General features: G+C 38.3%; 1 protein-coding gene across 2 annotated transcripts in view; it reads left to right on the top strand.

Annotated features, from left to right (window-relative positions):
- The window catches only part of Rps6ka5 (ribosomal protein S6 kinase A5), a 132,834-nt gene that overhangs the window by 92,757 nt on the left and 18,564 nt on the right, over positions 1–21,513 (top strand). For both annotated transcript variants that reach the window (XM_048361744.1, XM_048361743.1), the window contains 7 exons: positions 5,004–5,087; positions 7,625–7,728; positions 15,441–15,591; positions 18,310–18,471; positions 19,595–19,720; positions 20,006–20,139; positions 20,816–20,909. In XM_048361744.1, coding sequence (XP_048217701.1) covers positions 5,004–5,087; positions 7,625–7,728; positions 15,441–15,591; positions 18,310–18,471; positions 19,595–19,720; positions 20,006–20,139; positions 20,816–20,909 — 855 coding nt within the window. The remainder of the gene's footprint in view (positions 1–5,003; positions 5,088–7,624; positions 7,729–15,440; positions 15,592–18,309; positions 18,472–19,594; positions 19,721–20,005; positions 20,140–20,815; positions 20,910–21,513) is intronic.

Below are 21,513 nucleotides of genomic sequence, written 5' to 3'. Positions count from 1 at the left end.
TCTTGTCAAAATATGGGAACATTTTATTTTATATGTAAACATTATTATAGAATTCTTACGGTTCCGCAAATGCATAGACTCACTTGGATTGCTCTGTAGCTGACCATATATATATATTGAGAGAAAAATCAGAACCACTATTTGCAAGTAGCAATAGGTTGGTTTTTTTAACTTTTCACTTTTCCTCCTGTGATGTTTGTTTTGTTTTGGATTGACTAGTTTAATTGCTTTCTCTACTAAGTATTACATAAATGTATCTACTATACCCACATACAAAGAAGTATATTTAGATTTTAATTTCTATTTCTTTGCCAGTCCTGGGGCTTGGACTAAGGGCCTACGCACTGTCCCTGGCTCTTTTTGCTCAAGGCTAGTACTCCGTCTCTTGAGCCATAGCACCACTTCCAGCCTTTTCTGTTTATGTGGTGCTGAGGAATTGAACCCAGGGCTTTGTGCATGCTAGGCAAGCACTCTACTGTTAAACCACATTCCCAGTCCTTTAATTTCTTTTTGAGTTAGTTTTTTGTCAGCTACTATATTTTCGTAGAGAAATGGCCTATTTTATTTTAGATGACAAAAGTTTGTTATAGAATTTCCTTATTTTTAATCTCGATTGGAATTCTGAGAATGTTCTGTTTTTAGTTACCACTGTTTGTGATGTGTAATTTGTCTTGATCAATTTTGGAGAGGTTTGTCTGTTTTGTCAGTCTTCTGTAAGAAACAGTATCTGTCAGTCCGCTCAATTTTATCTATTTCTTTTTTCCTTTTTTATTTTGTCTTAAACTCTTTCTGAACTCCGGAATTTCACACCTAGTAACTGAACTGGATTTTTTTGAACAAAGCTAAGAATTTCTAAGAATAGCTTTTAGCTATATACCACAAGTTCCAATTTATAATATTTTTAATGTTCTTTTAACTCATTGTCCCTTTTTTTCTTTGTGTCAAGACTTATTTGGGAGTGAGTTTTAAGACAGTAAAAAATGAACTACTTAGTTGTCATTGTCAGATAAAGTAAAACACAGTAATGCTAGTGACTATCAAATCTTTGCAGCATGAGTCAGCACGTGTATTACATACTTTTAAAGCCAAACTTGGGAATATATAATGTTTTTGAGAACAGATTTTCATGAATTTTAATTTGACAAGTTTAATTTTAATAGCTTATATTGAGGAGAGATTGCCTATAATGAAAATTAAAAAATTATAATTACTTAGAAGACTAGTTTTTAAAATAAGAATCTAGAGAAGCAACAGCTCAATTCATTATCTTTTTACTCTTTCTTATACCAGTTTGGAGGATTGAGTTTTTGTTGGTTTTGTTTCTGGTTGTGGTTTTGGTTTTGGTTTTGGTGTAACAAGACTTGATTTAGGCTGTGGTATTTTAGGGATACCTTAAAAGTATTTTTCAAGGTGAGAGCAAATGATAAATACTATCAGTAATTTTACATTATGTTTTTGCAGTGCTGGATTAAACCAAGACCTACACATGCTAGGCAGACCTTCGGTCACTGAACATGTCCTCAGTAGCAAAGTTTCTGCTTCTATATTTTGGCTGTGCAGTGGGATTTTGCTTAAAAGGGAAGTGGGCATAACGAGTAACGACTTAAAACAATACTTAACTTGAAGAAGCTTGTGATTCTTTTTAAAATTGATTTTTGAAGTATTTTTTAATCCAGTAAACTGAATACTTCCTAATACACATTTTTCCAGCTAAGTATATTCAATAGAATGTCAATAATTATTCATTGACTCATATAAACATATATAGGATCAATTTTATATAGCAGTTTTTTTCAGTAGTTTGCCAAAAACACTGTTCTGCCAGCTAACTAAAAAAGAAAATGCCTTACAAAGCTAAGTGTATTTTTTTTTTCATTTCTAGAAGAATAGTGATCTTTCAGTATATATAGAATGTAAAAGTAAAGAATCACAAACCACAGGAATTTTATTTATGTATGTGTTTATGTGTTACAGTTAAGTCCATAGCATTTTTTTTTTTTTTTTTTTTTGGCCAGTCCTGGGCATTGGACTCAGGGCCTGAGCACCATCCCTGGCTTCTTCCCGCTCAAGGCCAGCACTCTGCCACTTGAGCCACAGCACCCCTTCTGGCCGTTTTCCATATATGTGGTGCTGGGGAATCGAACTGAGAGCTTCATGTGTAGGAGGCAAGCACTCTTGCCACTAGGCCATATTCCCAGCCCAAGTCCATAGCATTTAAATGAATGTATTGTAATCATTGTATCTGTGGGATGACTTAACCTTGAACTAATAAAGGGACTTCTACCACTTCTATGACACAACTTTACAGTTAAAATTGGCAAATAAAAAAAGAACGCTTGTTTTTCTTGAGGCTTTTCTGATGGAATAGGGTAAAGTAGAAAGTAGAAAGAAAGCTCTCTCTCAAACTATTAGTTTTTTTTTTTTTTTTGGCCAGTCCTGGGCCTTGGACTCAGGGCCTGAGCACTGTCCCTGGCTTCTTCCCGCTCAAGGCTAGCACTCTGCCACTTGATCCACAGCACCGCTTCTGGCCGTTTTCTGTATATGTGGTGCTGGGGAATCGAACCTAGGGCCTCGTGTATCCGAGGCAGGCACTCTTGCCACTAGGCTATATCCCCAGCCCTCAAACTATTAGTTTTGATCTGGACATGTGGCTCATGCTTATGATCCTCCAGGAGATCTGGACGATCATGATTCAAAGACAGATTGGGCAAAATTTTATCAGCTTTCCACCTCAACTAATGAAAAACTTGGGTTTGGTGGAGTATGCCTGACACCCCAGCGACCTGGGAAGCATACGAGAACATCACAGTCCAGGCCTCTTAAGGCATAAACGAGAGATCCTATTTGAAAAATTATGAAAGCATAAAGGACTGAGGGGTGTGACTGAAGTGATAAAATGCCGCCTTAGCAAGTTGAGCACTCTGAGTTCAAACCCTAGTCTTGACCCCCCCCAAAAAAGTATTAGCTTGTGAAATATTTTAATGACACCAAATGTCCTTAAAAGTTTCATATAAAGCCAGATGAATGTGTATTATTCAAGAAGAATTTGTTTTCTTTTATATATATGTATATATATATATATATATATATATACAGACATGCATTTCACTTTAAATGCTTCTTTATTGTATTGGCCTGAGTCAGTGAGCATTTTAAGTTTTACTTAGCTTTTTTTTTTTTTTGCCAGTCCTGGAGCTTGGACTCAGGGCCTGAGCACTGTCCCTGGCTTCTTTTTGCTCAAGGCTAGCACTCTGCCACTTGAGCCACAGCGCCACTTCTGGCCATTTTCTGTATATGTGGTGCTGGGGAATCGAACCCAGGGCTTCATGTATACGAGGCAAGCTCTCTTGCCACTAGGCCATATTCCCAGCCCTTTACTTAGCTTTTTAAATATTAACATTGAGCCTGGCATATTCAGCCACACTTTTGAATTTTGTCAAATTCTATTAAAAGAATTAACAACTGTGTTTCAGAGACATTTATTCTTTATTATTTTATTATAATTTTGCATGTTGATTGACCAGTTTACATTATTAGAACATAATTTCAATCTATTTACACTTTCAAAAAAAGCATAAAAAAATCTCAATACATTCAAATTCTGTCATTGTTATTATACATTTTTATTCCTCTGTATTTCTGATTTAATGATCTACTAGAATTTTAAAACTTGGGATGATTACTTGATTATTGGAGTCCATCAAGAAAAACAAAATGGATCAGAAGCATAACTTATCTAACTTTACCTTCAGTCAACCAGTAAGAAAGAGCAAGCCGTATTTCTAAAAACTTAGTCTGAGCCAGCCACAAGCAGCTTACACCTGAATCGGGAGGCTAAGGATTGTAGTTCGAAGTCAGCTGGGGCAGAAAAGTCCCTGTGAGACTTACATCTACAATTAACCAATCAAAATCCTAAAGTGGTGCTGTGACTCAAAGCCTTGAGCAAAAGAGCTCAGGGATAGTACCTGTACTCTTGAGTTCAAGCCTCACAACTGACAAAAAAGAAAAGAATTAAAAAAAAAGCACCTCAGTCTGCATTTTGAAGTTATATTGGTAATGGAAAAAATAAACCATTTGTAAGTAATAGTTTAAAGTTATTTAGAGTTCTGAAATTTCAAGTAGTTTGTTTTGGCTTTGATGAAGCATATAGAATACAGATAAACAACAGTTTATTCCTTGGCTTAAATAAATAGATTGAAATATTTAATGCTGAAATTAGACCACTAAAAAAACTCTAATGTAAAAGCCAGACAATGGCTCAGGCCTGAAGTCTAAGCTACTCAGGAAGTGGTGATCAAGAGGATTGAGATTTAAGGCTATCTAGGAAAAAGGTTAATGAGACCCTGTCTCAAAATAACATCCAAACTGACTGTGGAAACTTAAAAAAGGATCAATCAAACCTTTCCTAATTAAAAGTGGATTGGAGAGAGAATTTTTTAAAAGACAGGTTTGTTCATTGTTTAAACGTACCATTAGCAATGCCAAACCTATGTAAAGTAGACCTTTTTTTTTTTTTCCAATGTATTTTCACATTTGAATTTCTTATTCTTCTTTAGGAAGAAGTAGCCTTCCTTTAAGGTTCCCAGGTTTTTTCTAGGCTTGCCTATCTGCAAGTAAATTACTCTCATTCATTAACCTATATGACTTCATATCACTCTATTGGGACTACTTAACATTCCCTAAAAAGTGACCAGAGAAGCCAAATTGGAATACACACACAAAAATAACTAACAAAAACGAAAAGCAGTAATGTGTGTGTCCTGGGTGGGAGGATGATGCGTGGATGATAGTGGATTGCAGCGTGAGAAGACGTTTCCCTGGGACTCGTGTGGTGTAGGTGAAGCTCTGTCATGAGGAAGAGTCTGGCTGGCTGGTGCCATTTGGCTGCTGCAGTGTATCTCAGCCACTAGCACATATTGTTCGCTCTCTTCTTGAGACACTTGCTTTGCTGGTTTGAAATCAAATCCCTTTTTTGTTTGTTTTTTGTTGTGTTGTTGTTCAAGACTGAAAGAGCATATTCCTTTTGTGGAACTATTGAATACATGGCACCAGATATTGTCAGAGGTGGAGACTCGGGACATGACAAGGTATGTTCTGTTTTTGATGCCTCTTTCTGTATTTCCATGAAATCGATGTACAGCAGGAATCCCAGTTAATAACCTAAGGTACAGAGCCATCTTTGTATGTTGTCATTTATTCTCTACTTTGGCTTTGGACTGAACACATTATGAGTTCTAGCAGTTTTGAGCAAAAAATAATAATAACATAGCAGTTGACACATTCGAGACTTGCATTCTTAAGGTGTTATTAGTAAGGATATTTAGCTTGTTTTGTAGACTAACGTTGATGTTAAAGTTAAGACATCAAAGTTAACTTTTTACTTTTTTCCATTAAAAGAGCCTTTCTATAGCTTAAGCAAACACCAGCTAGGACTCCATTAAAATAAAAAACAAGAAGAAAAAGAAGCCATTCTTGTGTTGTGTGGGACTTTATCTTCAGGACACAGTTTAACTACAGTACAATACTTGGGTGTCACTAAGTATGTAATCTGTGTGATTCCTGTCTGAGGCATGCTAAATGATTTTGAACAGTGCCTTATTGACATAATTTCTGCTAGAAAACCTACAGAGACATCGTTATATATACCATTTTTAGTTAGTAAGTGTTCTCTAAGTGGATGAGAAGTTATTAACAAGAGTCCTATATGTTTCTTTATTCCTAATTTCTGCTTTTTACTTTACCATGGTACTTACCGCTTACTGATAATCTCTTCAACAGAAATAAGCTTGTTTTTCTGCTGGTACTGGGGCTTGAATTCAAGGCATGAGCACTGTCACTTAGTTTTTCACTTTATCTTTCACTTGAACTATAGTTCCACTTCCAAGAAACAAACATTTTTAACAATCTTGGAAGAAGAAAAGGTCCTGCAATTGAGATCTGTTTCCTAATCCTCTAAAAACCTCAATATGTTTTTGCTTCTTCCCTTCATATATGCAAAATAAAGATCATGTAGCAGCTTTCTAAATAATTGTCTTCTTAAATCTAGGTCATTTTTTTGTCCTATTTAAGTTAAAGGATAAAACATGTTCAGTTTCTCCGTAGCACTTAAAACTTTCCTCAAATAAGAAATTATGGCTGATTTTTGTTCATTGACTTGCCTTTTCTCTTCCCTTTATAAGGGCTCCATATGTAGTTCATTATCTAACTGGAATTTTGATGTCCTTTTTTTTTTTTTTGGCCAGTCCTGGGCCTTGGACTCAGGGCCTGAGCACTGTCCCTGGCTTCTTCCCGCTCAAGGCTAGCACTCTGCCACTTGAGCCACAGCGCCGCTTCTGGCCGTTTTCTGCATATGTGGTGCTGGGGAATCGAACCTAGGGCCTCGTGTATCCGAGGCAGGCACTCTTGCCACTAGGCTATATCCCCAGCCCTTGATGTCCTTTTTAACGACCACTCACATACATATATGAGCCTATCTCCAATTTGCCTGGCCTTGGTTTCTGAAACCATGGCTAGGCATCTGATTACAAATCTGTACAGTAGAAGAGCATGGTTTCTCATCCTACTGCAGGACATCTTCAAGGCTTTGATCGAATGACAGTGGAATTGCTTTATGAATTAAAGGGTTGAATTGCTGGTGTTGTGTATGTACTTCATGGTATTCTTTGAAGCTGCTGGGGAACTTGGAAGTAATTCCTAACTATTAAAACTGGTAGTTTATCTTCTAAGACCTAAAGGGGTCAGTGTTCAGATGAGCAAACATGATCTTACCTCTAGAATCTCTGTGTACCCGAGATCCACACCACAGCTACTTAGTAAATAGTCTTTCTGGAATGTGGACCACCCAAACAACTTTAAGCTAATAACTAAATGAGGTTGTTGCAGTACCTTCATAAATGAGGCCTTCAATATGTGCGTTTCCAGTCATGATACTGGCCTACTGTTGCCTGTATCTTTGTCTAGGCTCATTAGCTCTACCACCTTTCAGAAACCAGGTCATTTTTAATAAATGTTAAAAATTCATATTTAAGTTCACCAGTTTTCAGTTGATTTAAGTTCTTACTACTCAGATTTTGATTGATCTAATTTTAAAAATACATTTTCAACATACCAAAATTCTTTGAACAGTTTATAATTTACTATGTTCTCAGTTCACCTAACTAAATTCATAAATGTGTTTCCAATGTAGAACACATTTTTCTATTATTTCAAATCTTCCCATCAGTAAAGGTACCCAGATTTGTGTAAGTATTTAATTTAGTTACAAAAAACTAACACTCAAGGATGAAATTCTTTTTGAAGAATTTTACAAACTACTTTGGTGATGAAAAATGCTGATTTTTTTTCTGTCACAACGCCAAAGATCTCACCTACTTAACATTTTTTTAATTAGGTTATTTTAAGTTAAAGACAAAACTGCAACTACTTTAAGAAACTTTCTGTGCTGAGGGTAACTGGCTATTGGTTCTCTAAATATCATTCTTGTATGTGCTAAATTTAATACTCCTTACACAGAAAGCCCTACAATTTTTTTTTGTTATTTTCCAAATACCTAGCTTTTCATTTGGCTGTTCTTATAGACTCTATTAGCAGATAATGCGACAAAATGAAGGTGTTGTTGTTGTAGGCTGTGGACTGGTGGAGTCTAGGCGTTCTCACATACGAACTGCTTACTGGAGCGTCTCCTTTCACTGTTGATGGAGAAAAAAACTCCCAAGCTGAGATATCTCGGTAAGAGCGACTATAAACAAACATGTTGTTTTTCCCAGAGGAATTGATCAGACTTTGAAATTGGTCTGATAGAAAATAAGAAGGATAAACAAATGATGTTTAAGTGGTGAACATTTTAATTTACACTCCTATATCATATATCTGTAGAACCTTCCTGTGTGTTTTTATTGTGTCTGACTTAGATATTAAATCTGAAGGGGATAGTATCCTAAATCTCTTTTTAAAAATATTTTTTGTTAAAATGATTAAGAGAATGAAAAAAACCAGGTCACTCACTGACTGGATAAACTTTTAAGTTATATATCTGAGAAAGGACTGATATCCAAAACCTTTGAAAACAACTCCAGAAACTCAAGTTTATAATAAGAAAGACACTTCATCAGAGATGATCAGTGGGTGGCTGGTAAAGACTGGAAAAGTGATGTCTTTAGGAAATATACATTAAAACTACAGTGAAATACTACTACATACCCAACTCAAGGGATCACACCCAGTGCTGATAAAGACATGGAAGAATGGTAACTTTCATATACTGCAAGGGGAGATATAACATGTTCTATTACTATGGGAAACAGGAAGTTATATGTTAACTTGTTACATGTCCCACCATTTTTTCCCTATATGATTCCCAAAGAAGATGGAAACACGTCCATAGCTAGGTGTTGTGTGGCAAATGCCTATAATCCCAACTACTCAGAAGACAGAGGTAAAGGATCATAAGTTCTAGCTGAGCCTAAGTTCAGTAAAGCAGCAGGAGGCACTGGCTTCTCCAATCCCATAAAGAGTCTGTACAAAACCTTGAACAGAAAGTATGTTCAACAACTTTCCTTGCAAATAAAACTTGTAAAGAGTATTAGAACTAGGGAAGTGAAAGGGAATATCAAAACGAGAGACAAGGATAAAAAGATAAACGACTCCAAAAGCAATACTTACAAAACCATTTGGTGTAAACCAACTGAACAACTCATGGGGGGAGAGGGAAAGGGGGAGGGATGAGGGAGGAGGTAACAGTACAAGAAATGTACCCAAGGCCTAATGTATGAAACTGTAACCTCTCTGTACATCACTTTGACAATAAATAAGAAAAAAATAAATTAATTAAAAAAAAACTTGTAAAGAGTATCAACAAGTTATTAAACAAATTATGTGGTTAGTCCATACAAGTAGAGTACTACTTAATAGTAAACCTGTGTAATGGGGACTGGGAATGTGGCATGGTAGAGTAGAATGCTCGCCTAGCATGCATGAAGCCCTGGGTTCCATTCCTCAGTACCACATACACAGAAAAGGCTGGAAGTGGTGCTTTGGCTCAAATGGTAGAGTGCTAGCCTTGAGCAAAAGAAACTCAAGGACAGTGCCTAGGCCCCGAGTTCAAGCCACAGGACTGGCAAAAAATCAAAATCAAAAATTATTTTTTTAAAAAATATATGTGTCTTAATATATACAGCAATGTGATAAAATCTCAAAATATGCTAAGCAAAAGAAGCTGGACAATATAGAGTGGATACTGTATGCTTCCAATTGTGGAAAATGCAAATTTCTCCATAGTGACAGAAAGCAGAGTAGTGGTTACCTGGGAACTTGGGCTGGGGTGGGGGTGGGGAGGAAGGATCACACAGGAGCTGAGCAAAGTCAAGGGTAGCGGCCATCTTCTTTATATAGATTGTGGTGGTTGTGTCACAGGTATATGCATATTCCATAGCTTGTCACACTGCACTTTGTGAGAAATACATATCTATTGTACTTTAATAAAACTTTTTAATTAAAAAATTGAAGATAGGCATTTCCCAGAAAAGATTAGGAAGTAAATAATTTCTCAGTATTTCAACTTAGTGCAAAAGTTGAATGAGTAGCAATACTTTTTTTCTAATTTACTTTATTGTTGTTTTAGAGGTGATATAGAGCAGGATTTTACTTATGTCAAGTAATAAGTACATTTCCTTTCTCATAGTGTCCCTCCTCTCCCACTCCCCCCATCTCTACCCAGTTTGTATAGTTCACTCTCATCAATATCCACTGCACTCCACTGCTGCCTTTTTTCACACTTTTTCCTCTGATTCTCTGCCCTCCCCCCACCCTCCCACATATGTGCACATGAGTACACTGTATATAAGGTAAAAAATGCAGAAAAAGAAAACACAAATTAAGGAAAAAGTCCTTTGTTTCCATATCTTTGGAGTTCATTTTAATATGTATATTATTGTATATATATGAAGAGGAGCTTGGGTATTGCACCTTTGTGATTCTCTCCTAAGACTAACCTCTTTGGTCTCACTGTATGTGAGTATCTAGAATTCTGTGTGCTTTGTCATATCCCCATGTGTTTTAGATCTAACTTCCGCATATCAGGGAGAACATGCAGCATTCGTCTCTGATCTCGGCTTACCTCACCTCACATGATGTGTTGTAGTTGAACAGGAATACTTTGTAAAATTAGAGTTAAAATGTACTTGTCATAAACTTTTTAAATGTAGGTTTTCTTATTTTAAAATTGGTTTTTGACAGTTTTTAAATGCCTGAGTGGGAGGGAGTACACACCTGTAATCTCAGCTGTTCAGGAGACTGAAGTAAACTTGATCACCAATTTAAGGCCAGCCTAGGCAACATAGCAAGATCTAGTCTCAAAAAAAAATTTTTTTTAAGTTTAAATGCCTCCAAATGATAGGAAACTGTGGTTTGAGTCTCATTGCCGTATCTGTCCCAGGAACACTCACAAAGCACGGCCTTAGCCCGAGAGCATTGCGTAGTGTTTTCTCTGACCAATTCCTTCTTTCTGATTCCACAAACACCATAGCTTTTTATCATCTTCCTTTTTTATTGAACCCCAGAGAACTACACTTCTTATGATGGCAGGAATATTTTAAGCCAAGTGACGTGCACACTTGCTTTTACTAGTTCTTTGTATTGATGTATTCTGATTTAAAAAAAAAATTGGCAGAAAGCCTGGATCAGATTGCCTTAAATCTAAAGACTAGAATGGTAGATGAGAGGTAAGGAACCATGGGTCTGTTAAGGCCTAAGAAATGATCTGATTCTACCACAGCAATCACAGGCAAGACTTGAGATTCAATAAGTACAGGAGTTTTTTTCATAGCAACAGAAATTAATATCCAGTGACTCATATTGATAGTGTAAATGTTAAGGGACAAACAATAAAGCATCCACTGTGGAACAGACGGGACTCGTGCAAGTATCTGACAGGACAGACGTGTCTGCTCACATCGGCTGCCTGAGGCCCAGCTTGCCTGTGCTGGGATGACTCAGAGGGCAGTCAGTGCCGAGCGTGACTGGGCACGAACGCTCAGCAACACTGCTAGCACACCGTGCACCACACTGCTAGCACACTCTGCAAACTGTGGTAATCCGATGACGAGACATGACTGGATGGGCTGATTGGCTATGACATTGATGACCTTGCCTCCAGTGATTGACTTCTTTGTCAGCACAGAAGATCACTCCAATCCAGCGCTTGTCTGCACATCCAAGCTCAACAATTCTCACAAACACTGAACTTCACAGGAAGATTAAAACATTTACCTCACACAGAAAAGACCTCAAGAGTGGATGAAAAGACACTGGATATGTTCTCAGTCCAAGATTCAAGGATTAGAACATCAATCTAAGCCAAATAATCACATGGCTGGTGAAACATACACTCTGGGTAGTTATTAAACTTAAAACAGTGACAGCCTACATAGAGTAGAGATATTTCCAAGGGGATTGGACAAATGATTTTTTTTTTTGTCGTTGAAGTCAAAGGCCAACTTGTATGCTTAATTGTAGAGCTGCATTAGCAGTAATGGAAAAATGGAATGTCTGGATAAAGTCCATTTCTTCATCAGCATTTGAAATCACAGGAAGTCGCTTTCACTAGGTCTCATTCTGACAGGGACAATGTTATTCCAAGCTACTTGAAAAGAAACTTGAGGAAACATTTGTGAAAGAGTCATTGGTGGCTACTGTGAGGTTGTTAGCTCCAGAGTAAAGTTGTTGTGGAGAGTTAACTTTGTTTTGGAGAACCATCTCAACTCAGATTACGGACTTAGCAGAAGATAGTGGAAACAAAACAAAACATGGACGGATTCTGTAGGAGATTTCCAGCTTTTCTCTCTGGCTTGTGACAAGACAAGGAATGTAACACATACTGTCCACTGTATTTTTGTTATTTGTTGGATAACCGCAGAGTTTGACACACAAGAGGAACTGTGGTCACCAGAAGCCATCCAGGCATGGCAGTAGAAGAGGTGAGACACTTGTTTTATCAACTGAAAAACTTTAACACCTGAAAAGTTAAGTGGCCTTACTAGAGATAGAGATGCAATCATGGTTAGCTTCATTGCATTTGTCACCCACAAACTGAATTGTCACAGTCTTCAATCCAGGTTGTTTAATTGTATCATACACCAAGCAAGTCTTCATGGACTATGGTTGTGGCTCCATAAGTCAACATTTGTGTCCCGCAGAAATTTTGTGAAAAGCAAAGGGCTTAACACCCACCAGTTTAAAGAGTCACAACACCTTGATCGTATCTATTTCCCTAGTCTGGGAAGAAAAGCCCTTTACTTTCCAGGCATCAATAGTGAATGTCACTGACAGCGAACCTCAAAAGCCCTGATCCTAAACGCAAGAAATTCTTTCCTGTAAAAAGTACAGTAATGATGGAGAGCGTAGAAAGGCTTTTTTTTTTTTCCCCAAGGAAGAGGATTCCAGGTTTTGTTTTTTTTTCAAGTATGCATAGGCCTACTTTAAGGAAAAGACTATCTGCTAATGCTTAAAAATCCTGCAAGCAGTGAGCAATGGGGAAATCAGAATATCAACAAGGGAGGAATTATGTCTTTCTTTGCTTGATCTACCAACCTTTACTTTGGATTCCTAGAATAGAATCTTTGAAGTTGAAGTAGCTTGGAAATTAACAGCACTGCTGTAAATTTTTGTAAAACTTTAGAGCTCTCACCCTGTCCCAATGACACATCTGTAATCCTAGCTACTCAGGAGGCTAAAATCTAAAAATCACAGTTCAAAGCCAGCTGGGCAGCAAAGTCTGTGAGACTCTTAACTTCAGTTAGTAACCAAAAAGCCAGAAGTGGAGCTGTGGCTCAAGTGGTCAAGTGCTAGCTTTGAGCAAAAGAACTCAGGGAAAACGTCTAGGCCCTGAGTTTAAGCCCCAGGAATAGCACGTATGTGCGCGCGCGAGCTCCAGTCCTTTTTTTCTTTTCTTTTCTTTTTTTTTGTCAGTCATGGGGCTTGAACATAGGACCTGGGTGCTGTTCCTAAGCTCGTTTGCTGAAGGCTATATCACTTTGAGCCACAGTTCCACTTCCAGTTTTCAGGTGATTAATTGAAGATAAGAGTCTCACAGACTTTCCTTCCTGGCCTAGCTTTGAACTACAATCCTCAGATTTCAGCCTCCTAGCCTAGCTAGGATTATAAGTGTGAGCCACTGGTGGCGGCCTCCATTATTTTCAGTGGGTACATGACACAGCTTCTGTGCCTGTTTTCTTTATATTGTATTACCTTAGGTTGAGGGAGTAGAACAATAGCTCACTGTCAAGTGCGTGGTAGATGCCAAATGTAAGCACAATATATGTTAGCTCACAATTCCAATTTTAGGTAGGTGCTATCATTCCCGTTATGTGTATGAAAGTGGGAGTCAAGATTACATAGCCAGTAAAGAACAGAGTGTCAAACTCTATCTGGCCTGAGTTCACCATCCTACCATGCTATACTATCACACATTTATTTTCTGCCTTTGTCCTATAAGTTATAAAAATGCACAATATATCTTTGCTGTAATCCAAATAATACTTGGAAGTGGGACTGTGGCTCAAGTGGTAGAGTACCACCCTTGAGCAAACAAAGCTAAGTAAACACTACATAGGCCCCAAGTTGTAGCCCCAGTATGTATGTGCTGTTGCATATAAAAAAAGAGAACAACCACAAAATAACACTCTTTGTTGTAAACTACAGTAATAAAATAGCTCTTTGTCATGTATATTATGTTGCAGTTCTTATTTTTAGTTAACTCCCTCCATGGCTATTTTCATTAAATTATTGATCTTTTTTTTTTCATGGGGAAAGGTTCAAGTGGATTGAATTGATTTGGGACTGCAGAATAAATTTCTAATCAAGAAACTTAGTTACTTTAAACACACACACACACACTTTTTTCTACAATAATTAGATTTTCCTCTCTGTCACACCTCCTTGGGCTTTCTCTCTGTGGGGTAGTAGCAATAATGAAGCAGGTTCTTTTCTTTTTGCCAGTCCTGGGGCTGAAACTCAGGGCCTGTGCATTCTCCTTGAGCTAGGCTAATGCTCTACCATTTGAGCCACAGCTCCACTTCTAGCTTTCTTGGAGGTTAATTTGGATATGAGAGTCTCAGGGACTTTCCTTTCTGGGCTGGCTTTGAATGGTGAGCCTCAGATCTTAGCCTCCTAAGTATCTAGGATTACAGGCATGAGCCACCAGTGCGTGGCGTCTAGGTGCCCATTTTCAGAAATCAAAACCGGATTCCTATCCAGTTGATTTGGATTTGCCCTATATGTAGGTCAGGCTTCCGCCACATGGGCTGAGGGCACAGGGAAAGAGGGCTAACATGGAAAAGGTTTTACTTCTGCCTTGGCATTTTCAGTCTGAGTGCTGAATTTGTTATGAATTGTTTATGGAGTAAAGTCTGTAGCTGAAGTGTATAGACCATTAATGGATGGTCTACTGTAGCTCAAAGTACCTCTTTTGTTTTTATTTTCCCCAGTGGAATATTTTGACTTGGGGACTAGAAACGTGTCAAGTGGTAGAGCTCCAGCCATGAAGGGAAAATACCGATTGTACAAGAACCTGAGTTCAAGCCTCAGGACCAGCACAAAAAAAAAGAAAATATTTGGGATTGTAGCTTTCCATTAAGATTGATTTATATTGAAAAATGATCCAGTACTTTTCATTCTTGCTCATTCAAGATATTTGACTGGCAAGCCTAGAACACAGAAAACAAAGGGGCATGATCTCCCTGATATATGACTGTTAAGAAAGGGAGACGGAGAGACAGTAGAGGCCAGGTCTGTGAAACCAAAAACTGCTTGTCAAATAGTATTCCCCACAGGATTGGGGCAGTGACCCAACAGTATGTAACTAAAACCAAACAACTACTCAACATATAAAGGTCAAAAATTGACCTCTCAGTGGAATACAATAGCTCAAAAGCTATGTATGTATGTTCATATAAGACTACTGTCGACATATTGTCTAATATCGACATTACATTTAAAGCCCTAGGCGAATTTTCTTGGGCTTGGCCATGTGGCTACTGTATATGTTCTTGATACATTGTATATTGTATATATGTCTACCTGACCTAGAGAAGGGAAAGAAAAACAGGGCGTAAGATATCACAAGAAATGTACACACTGCCCTACTATGTAACTGTACCCTTTTTTCACAACACCTTGTTAAAAAAACTTGTGTTCAATTAATAAATAAATTAAATTTTAAAAAAACTTAGATGACACACACACAAAAAAGATATTTGACTGGATGCTATTTCATTTTAAATATTTTTTCAACGATATTGAGGTTAATTATTGACTCATCTTAAGTATTTTTTCTGACATTTAGTTCTGTTTTTGACATGTTTGGCCATAGTTGCTTTCCCTAAAAAATGTCATTACTGTAACTTCATTCTCTGGTCATGTTAACAACAAGTTTTATCTGCCTACAGGAGAATATTAAAAAGTGAGCCTCCATATCCCCAAGAAATGAGTGCTTTAGCTAAAGACCTCATTCAGCGTCTTCTGATGAAAGACCCCAAGAAGAGGCTGGGATGTGGCCCGAGAGATGCGGATGAAATCAAGGAACACCTCTTCTTTCAGGTGAAGTTTAGTGAGTTTAGAGTTAGGAGTTTCCTACCTCTGCTGTCTTTATAGGAAGTTCAGCAGTCTTGGTGAGCTGTGTGAACACAGATATTATTCCGGTTCACTGTCTACCTACTTTCACCTACATTGTACTTTTTCTCTTTCAAAATGGAAAAGACTTTCTAGGAAGGACCAGTCTTTATTTGTAAAGAACTAAGTGGTCTTTTCCTCACTAAATGCAAGGACAGTGGAGAAACAGAATGTCATTCCATCTTCCCATCCTGAGTAGTGGTTTATAATGTCTGTAACATTTATTTTTGTTGTGTCTGTGATAACGCTTTTCTTTCCAAAAGGCAAATGAGACTATTCTATGGCATAGCAATTGATCTGTTTAGTTTTCTCAGTTTACTCCAAGCAAACACCAAAATACTAAATAGCCTACTTATGGTACAAAAAGAATCACCCAAGTTTTGTTTTTTTTTTTATTCTGTACTCTTTTGTATTATCACCAAAACAAATGAAAAAGACTAAGCCAAAAACAAAGAAAAACTTAGGCTTTCGTGTTACTGTTTTTAAAATACAGAAAAATGAGGCTGGAGTGTAGTTCAGTGTAAAATAACTTGCCTAGTCTGTATCAAATCTTGAGTTTGTTTCTCAGCATAACAGAAATACATGGGGGGGGCGGGCGGGCTGGTTGTTTGTGCACACGCATAGAAAAAAAGGTATAAAAACTTGAAAATCAAACCATCTCGTCACTTCTAAGTCAAAAAGGGGCAAATTTATTTCAGTCTCTAAATGCAATCATTTAAAAATTATTGTTGTACAACTTCAGTAACAGTGAGAAGTACATGAACATACATCAAACTCAGTATGTGCATTTCATAAATTCATATGGCTTAAGAATATTATTTAAACAAACTATTTCAAATACTCTTGTTTGTCAGTTTGGCTTAGAAGTTGACAATCTGGTAAAATTTAATGATATTTTCCAAAGATATTTATCTCCATTGTTTCCTTATTTTTTAGTGTTGAAATATTTCTTTCATATTAGAAGAAATTTTATTCTAAGTGGCTTAGATAGTAATTTCAATCTACTTTTTTGCTTTGAGTTTTTAATTAGAAAGCATTTTTTAAAAATAACAGATTCTTGGAAAGCTGGAACCCCTACCTGTAAAGGTCTAAATGATCCTTTCTCTCTAAATGGTGCATGGATGGAATGATCAAAATAGCATTCATTTTTCTAATTGCTCATTATTTCCCTACCAACAACATATTTATTTATTTAAATTATCCCTTTACTTTAGAAATCATCCGTTTACTTTCTAATAGATTTTTTTTAAATGTCATTATAGTGGCTAAGTACAAATCATGCTTATCGCGGAAATCACTATAGTCATATAGAGGAAAAGCAATAAACTGATTGAATCATTTTATTTCCATTACCTTCAGGGAATTTTTAAAAAACCAGTTTGTGATGGTTGATTAAACTTGTTCAATTTCATCAACCAAGAAAGGCAAGTTTTTACATTTTCTGTCACTGAAATTAGCCTGCAAAACATCTTATTCTGTGAATAATGCTTTGTTTCTTAATAATGCATAAAATAATGGTATATTTCACTGTCAATCTGAAGACATAGTAATTGGAAATCTGTAGATTTCGATTCAGCAGGTATTATTTGAGGTTGTTGGAAGTGACAGAAGGAACAGTGAGAGCAGAGAGCTGAATTTGAATAATATAAAACGTGTCATTTAGCTGACAGTGTCTGACTTGGGTGGAAAGGTATCATAGACTCCTGGGGCGTGAAAGGCAGCATCTCAAATGCTTGGATACAGTTAGAGGAGAAAAGAGCAACTGCATCACTGTGTTAATCAACATAGCTAATGCTTGATTCACAAGTGAGCTTACTTTTTTAATACGGGGACTGGAACTTGAACTCAGGGCCAAAGCATCATCCTTAGCTTGTTTGCTTAAGACTGGTACTTTGGGGCTGGGGGTATAGCCTAGTGGCAAGAGTGCCTGCCTCGGATACACGAGGCCCTAGGTTCGATTCCCCAGCACCACATATACAGAAAACGGCCAGAAGCGGCGCTGTGGCTCAAGTGGCAGAGTGCTAGCCTTGAGCGGGAAGAAGCCAGGGACAGTGCTCAGGCCCTGAGTCCAAGGCCCAGGACTGGCCAAAAAAAAAAAAAAAAAAAGACTGGTACTTTGTAGCTTGAGCAACACTTCCAGCTCTCTCTCTCTCTCTCTCTCTCTCTCTCTCTCTCTCTCTCTCTCTCTCTCTCTGTGTGTGTGTGTGTGTGTGTTAGCACTCTGACACTTTGAACCATAGCTCCACTTCAGGTTTGAGTGGTTAATTGGAGATAAGCGTCTCACTGACTTTCTTACCCAGATCTCAGTCTCCTGAGTAGTAGCTTTTTAGCTTAACTCTTTCTCAGAAGACTGAGGACGAAGATAATTTTCTTGCTATTTCCAAAAATGGCCAGGTGTGTTGGTGCCCCCTAGAGGACACTGTGAGAGTCCTGGAGAGGAACAGATAGAACTCACTTTCAGCATTAGCCAGAGCTGGGAGCTGCCATCTGAAAATAGGCTCCTGCATAGAAAAATCACATTTTCAATGATCAGAAACATGTGCCCTTCTTTTTAGCCTCTGTCCTTATTGATCAACTGAAATCGAATCTATACTTGCTAGTCATAGAACCTTGTTGCTTTATCCCAATCTTTTTTCTCTGCTTTAGAAAATAAATTGGGATGACTTAGCTGCTAAAAAAGTGCCTGCACCATTTAAGCCAGTCATCCGAGATGAGTTAGATGTGAGCAACTTTGCTGAAGAGTTTACAGAAATGGACCCTACCTATTCTCCTGCTGCCCTGCCCCAGAGCTCCGAGAGGCTGTTTCAGGTAATGGGGGGGGGGGGGGGAGCTCTCTGGCCAGGTGTGCTCTTTGGGGAAAACTCCGTTTCCTTGAGTTCAGGTTGAAGGGGGGAATGAAGAGTTAAAAGTAAACCCCATTTTCAGGCAGCCCCCGTTTTGTTGTCTGAGCAAACCCAGGGCAAGCTGGTCAAGAACTCTAACCGCCTGGGAATGCTTAACTCTAACCGCCCCTAGAATGCCTCGAACCCTAAGCCAATCAGATTTGTACCCGTAATCTTGCTTGCTTGAACACCTGATTGCTGTAACTTTGTTTTTTTGGCCTTTATAAGCTCTGTGTAATCGCAGCTCCGGGTTGCCTCCTAACCTCCGCTGTGTCAGTGGGTAGGACGAGGCCCGAGTTGCAGCTCGCTTGAATAAAGCCTTCCTTTTGCATTTCGGAATGTCTGAGTCTCGGTGGCCTTCTTGGTGGTCGTTTCACGACTTGGCATAACACAGGTCACTTTGTTTAGTATCTTGATTGTGTTTTTTCAGGGATTCATTGTGTTTAGAAGCAAACTTTTATCAACTATGTAAAAGAATTACAGTCTAAAGTGAGAGTTAAGGATTTGAATAGGAAATCCTCTCCTCCCCTCTTCTTCCCTCCCCTCTTCTCTACCCTGCCATCCCCCATCCCCTCTCTCCTCTTTTCTCCTGCCTCTTCTCCTTCGTCTCTCTTTTCTTTCCATCTTTCTTTCTACCTTTCCTTCTTTTTTCTCTCTTTCTCTCTTTCCTTCCTTCCTCCCCCCTCCACTCTCTCCTCCCTCCCTCCCTTTCTTATTTAATAAGCAGGAGCTTCTTTCTTGCCCACACTGCAGGTTTGGTATGGGTGGCGGTGGCTGGACCTCTTACGGGGCTTTTCCTGGGCGCCTGCCCGAGGAAGCTTTTTCTACCTTGATTTTTGAACTTGTTTCATTCTACCAGAAGATGGCATTATATCTCCTTCTAAAAGCATTTCTCTAGTGAGTTGAGATAACCCTCATTTGGGATTGCAAGTAAAATAAAGTGACATTCATCTCAACAAATATTTGGGTGTCTTTCTAGTCACAAACTAGTCCATACTAAACTGCAAAGCAAATCTTTTTCTTCCCTTTCTCTCTCTCTTTTTTTTTAGGGTTACTCCTTTGTTGCTCCTTCTATCCTCTTCAAGCGTAATGCAGCTGTCATAGACCCCCTCCAGTTTCACTTGGGAGTGGAACGTCCTGGAGTGACAACCGTTGCTAGGAGCGCCATGACCAAGGTTAGCACATGTGGTCCTCAGTGATGTGCACGTGGCTTCCATAAGCATTTAAATAGCAATAAATAATCAGTGCTCAAGTCCGTGGATTGGATATTTCTACCACTCACCTAATGTGTAATTTTTGAGAATAGATAAGTAGATGGAAGTTCACCTTAGAGTAACATCAATTTGAACAAATTCCTTTTAATGATGATAGAGTACTATCTGATACTTACATATTCCACAATTTTGCACAATCTCTGTGTATCACTAGCCTTTCCTTAAGTGTTGTTGCTTTCTCATCAGGATTCTCCATTCTATCAGCACTATGACCTGGATCTAAAGGACAAACCACTTGGTGAAGGAAGCTTTTCCATCTGTCGAAAGTGCATACACAAAAAAAGTAACCAGGCATTTGCAGTCAAGATCATCAGTAAAAGGTATGGGCACTTATAACAGTGTTTTCTTATGAATTTGTCCCACCCAATGAATTCTGTAAATGACATTTTTATCGGAAAGGAGAACCAGCAGTAATAAGATTTTCTACCCCTGGGCTTAGCCACTTGGCTTATTATTTGATCTATGCTACTTCTAGGTCTGATCAGTTATTTTCTGATGAAGTCATCTATGTCAGATATGCTATGTCTGATAAGCTTTTGAGGTCCTTATGGGAAGACTTATCTTGTGATGATAATATATGTAGTCAACCCTTTTAGGGATTTTTAGCAGCTATTGATTGCTATTTCTGCTAGTTGAATATTTGAAATACTTTTCTCTGAAATTATTTGGTAAGCTCCTTATAGCTTTGAGATCCAGTTGTTTAACTGCTTATTACCTGCATGATTACATGTTCCTATTACCAAACTGTGAGGCAATCGAGCATCCATTCCTGTGTATAAGTAGCTCATAGCTGACTCAGAGTAATTTTCTCCAGGAAAAAAAATGTGGCTTTCTTTTTTGGTGGGTGGTAAGATACATTGCTTTTAAGGAAACCTCATCCTGTTACTGTGACAGGTATAATTGCACTGTAAATATAAACAAAGTTAGGTTTGGGGTAATCACAACATAAAAATTTGCTGGAAGAGACAAGTAGATGCTAGTTATTTCATCTTACAGGATGGAAGCCAATACCCAGAAAGAAATAACGGCTCTGAAACTCTGTGAAGGCCACCCCAATATTGTGAAGCTACATGAGATTTTTCACGATCAGGTATTCCATATGTGTGTTTGTTGTGTAGTGAATTCATCTGTGGCATAATTCACGTATGGAGTTCTATTTCTCATCAGTTTTGTTGGTGCTACTGAGTTAGTCAAGGATATGGAATGTTATCCAGCCACCAGGAAGGGTAGAGAAACACACATTACCCCCACTACCACCACCACCACACACATTCTCTCTCACCCAACCCCTAAATCAATCAATCACTTCTGCCTTCTTCCCTCAGTCCTTACAACCTATAGCATGGAAGAACAGAGACATGAGCTCAGTGGCACTGTCACAGGCTGCAATGCACTGGTGCCAGTACAGCTGCTCCCTGCTGTTGCTTAAGCACTCATACTCTCAGCACGTGGTATTCTTTGCACTTCTAAAGTATAACATAGAGTGGTAAGCCTAGTTCCTGCAAGCTAAGTACAAACAGAAAGCAGAAAGGCAAGGATCTTCCCTTATATCCCCTGTTCCAAGAGGCAAAGTCTGTGTGGCTTCCAGGCTAAGTCCTACTGCTCCCCCTCCATTCTCTGTTCTGCTTTCCAGTGGGGTATGGGTGGAGCACCATTGTGTCTAGCCCCTCCCACTGTCATCTTCCATGTCCAGA

The sequence above is a fragment of the Perognathus longimembris genome, chromosome 14, assembly GCF_023159225.1.
Source record: "Perognathus longimembris pacificus isolate PPM17 chromosome 14, ASM2315922v1, whole genome shotgun sequence".
Taxonomy (NCBI): Eukaryota; Metazoa; Chordata; class Mammalia; order Rodentia; family Heteromyidae; genus Perognathus; species Perognathus longimembris.
This window is presented reverse-complemented; position numbering and strand designations above follow the sequence as displayed.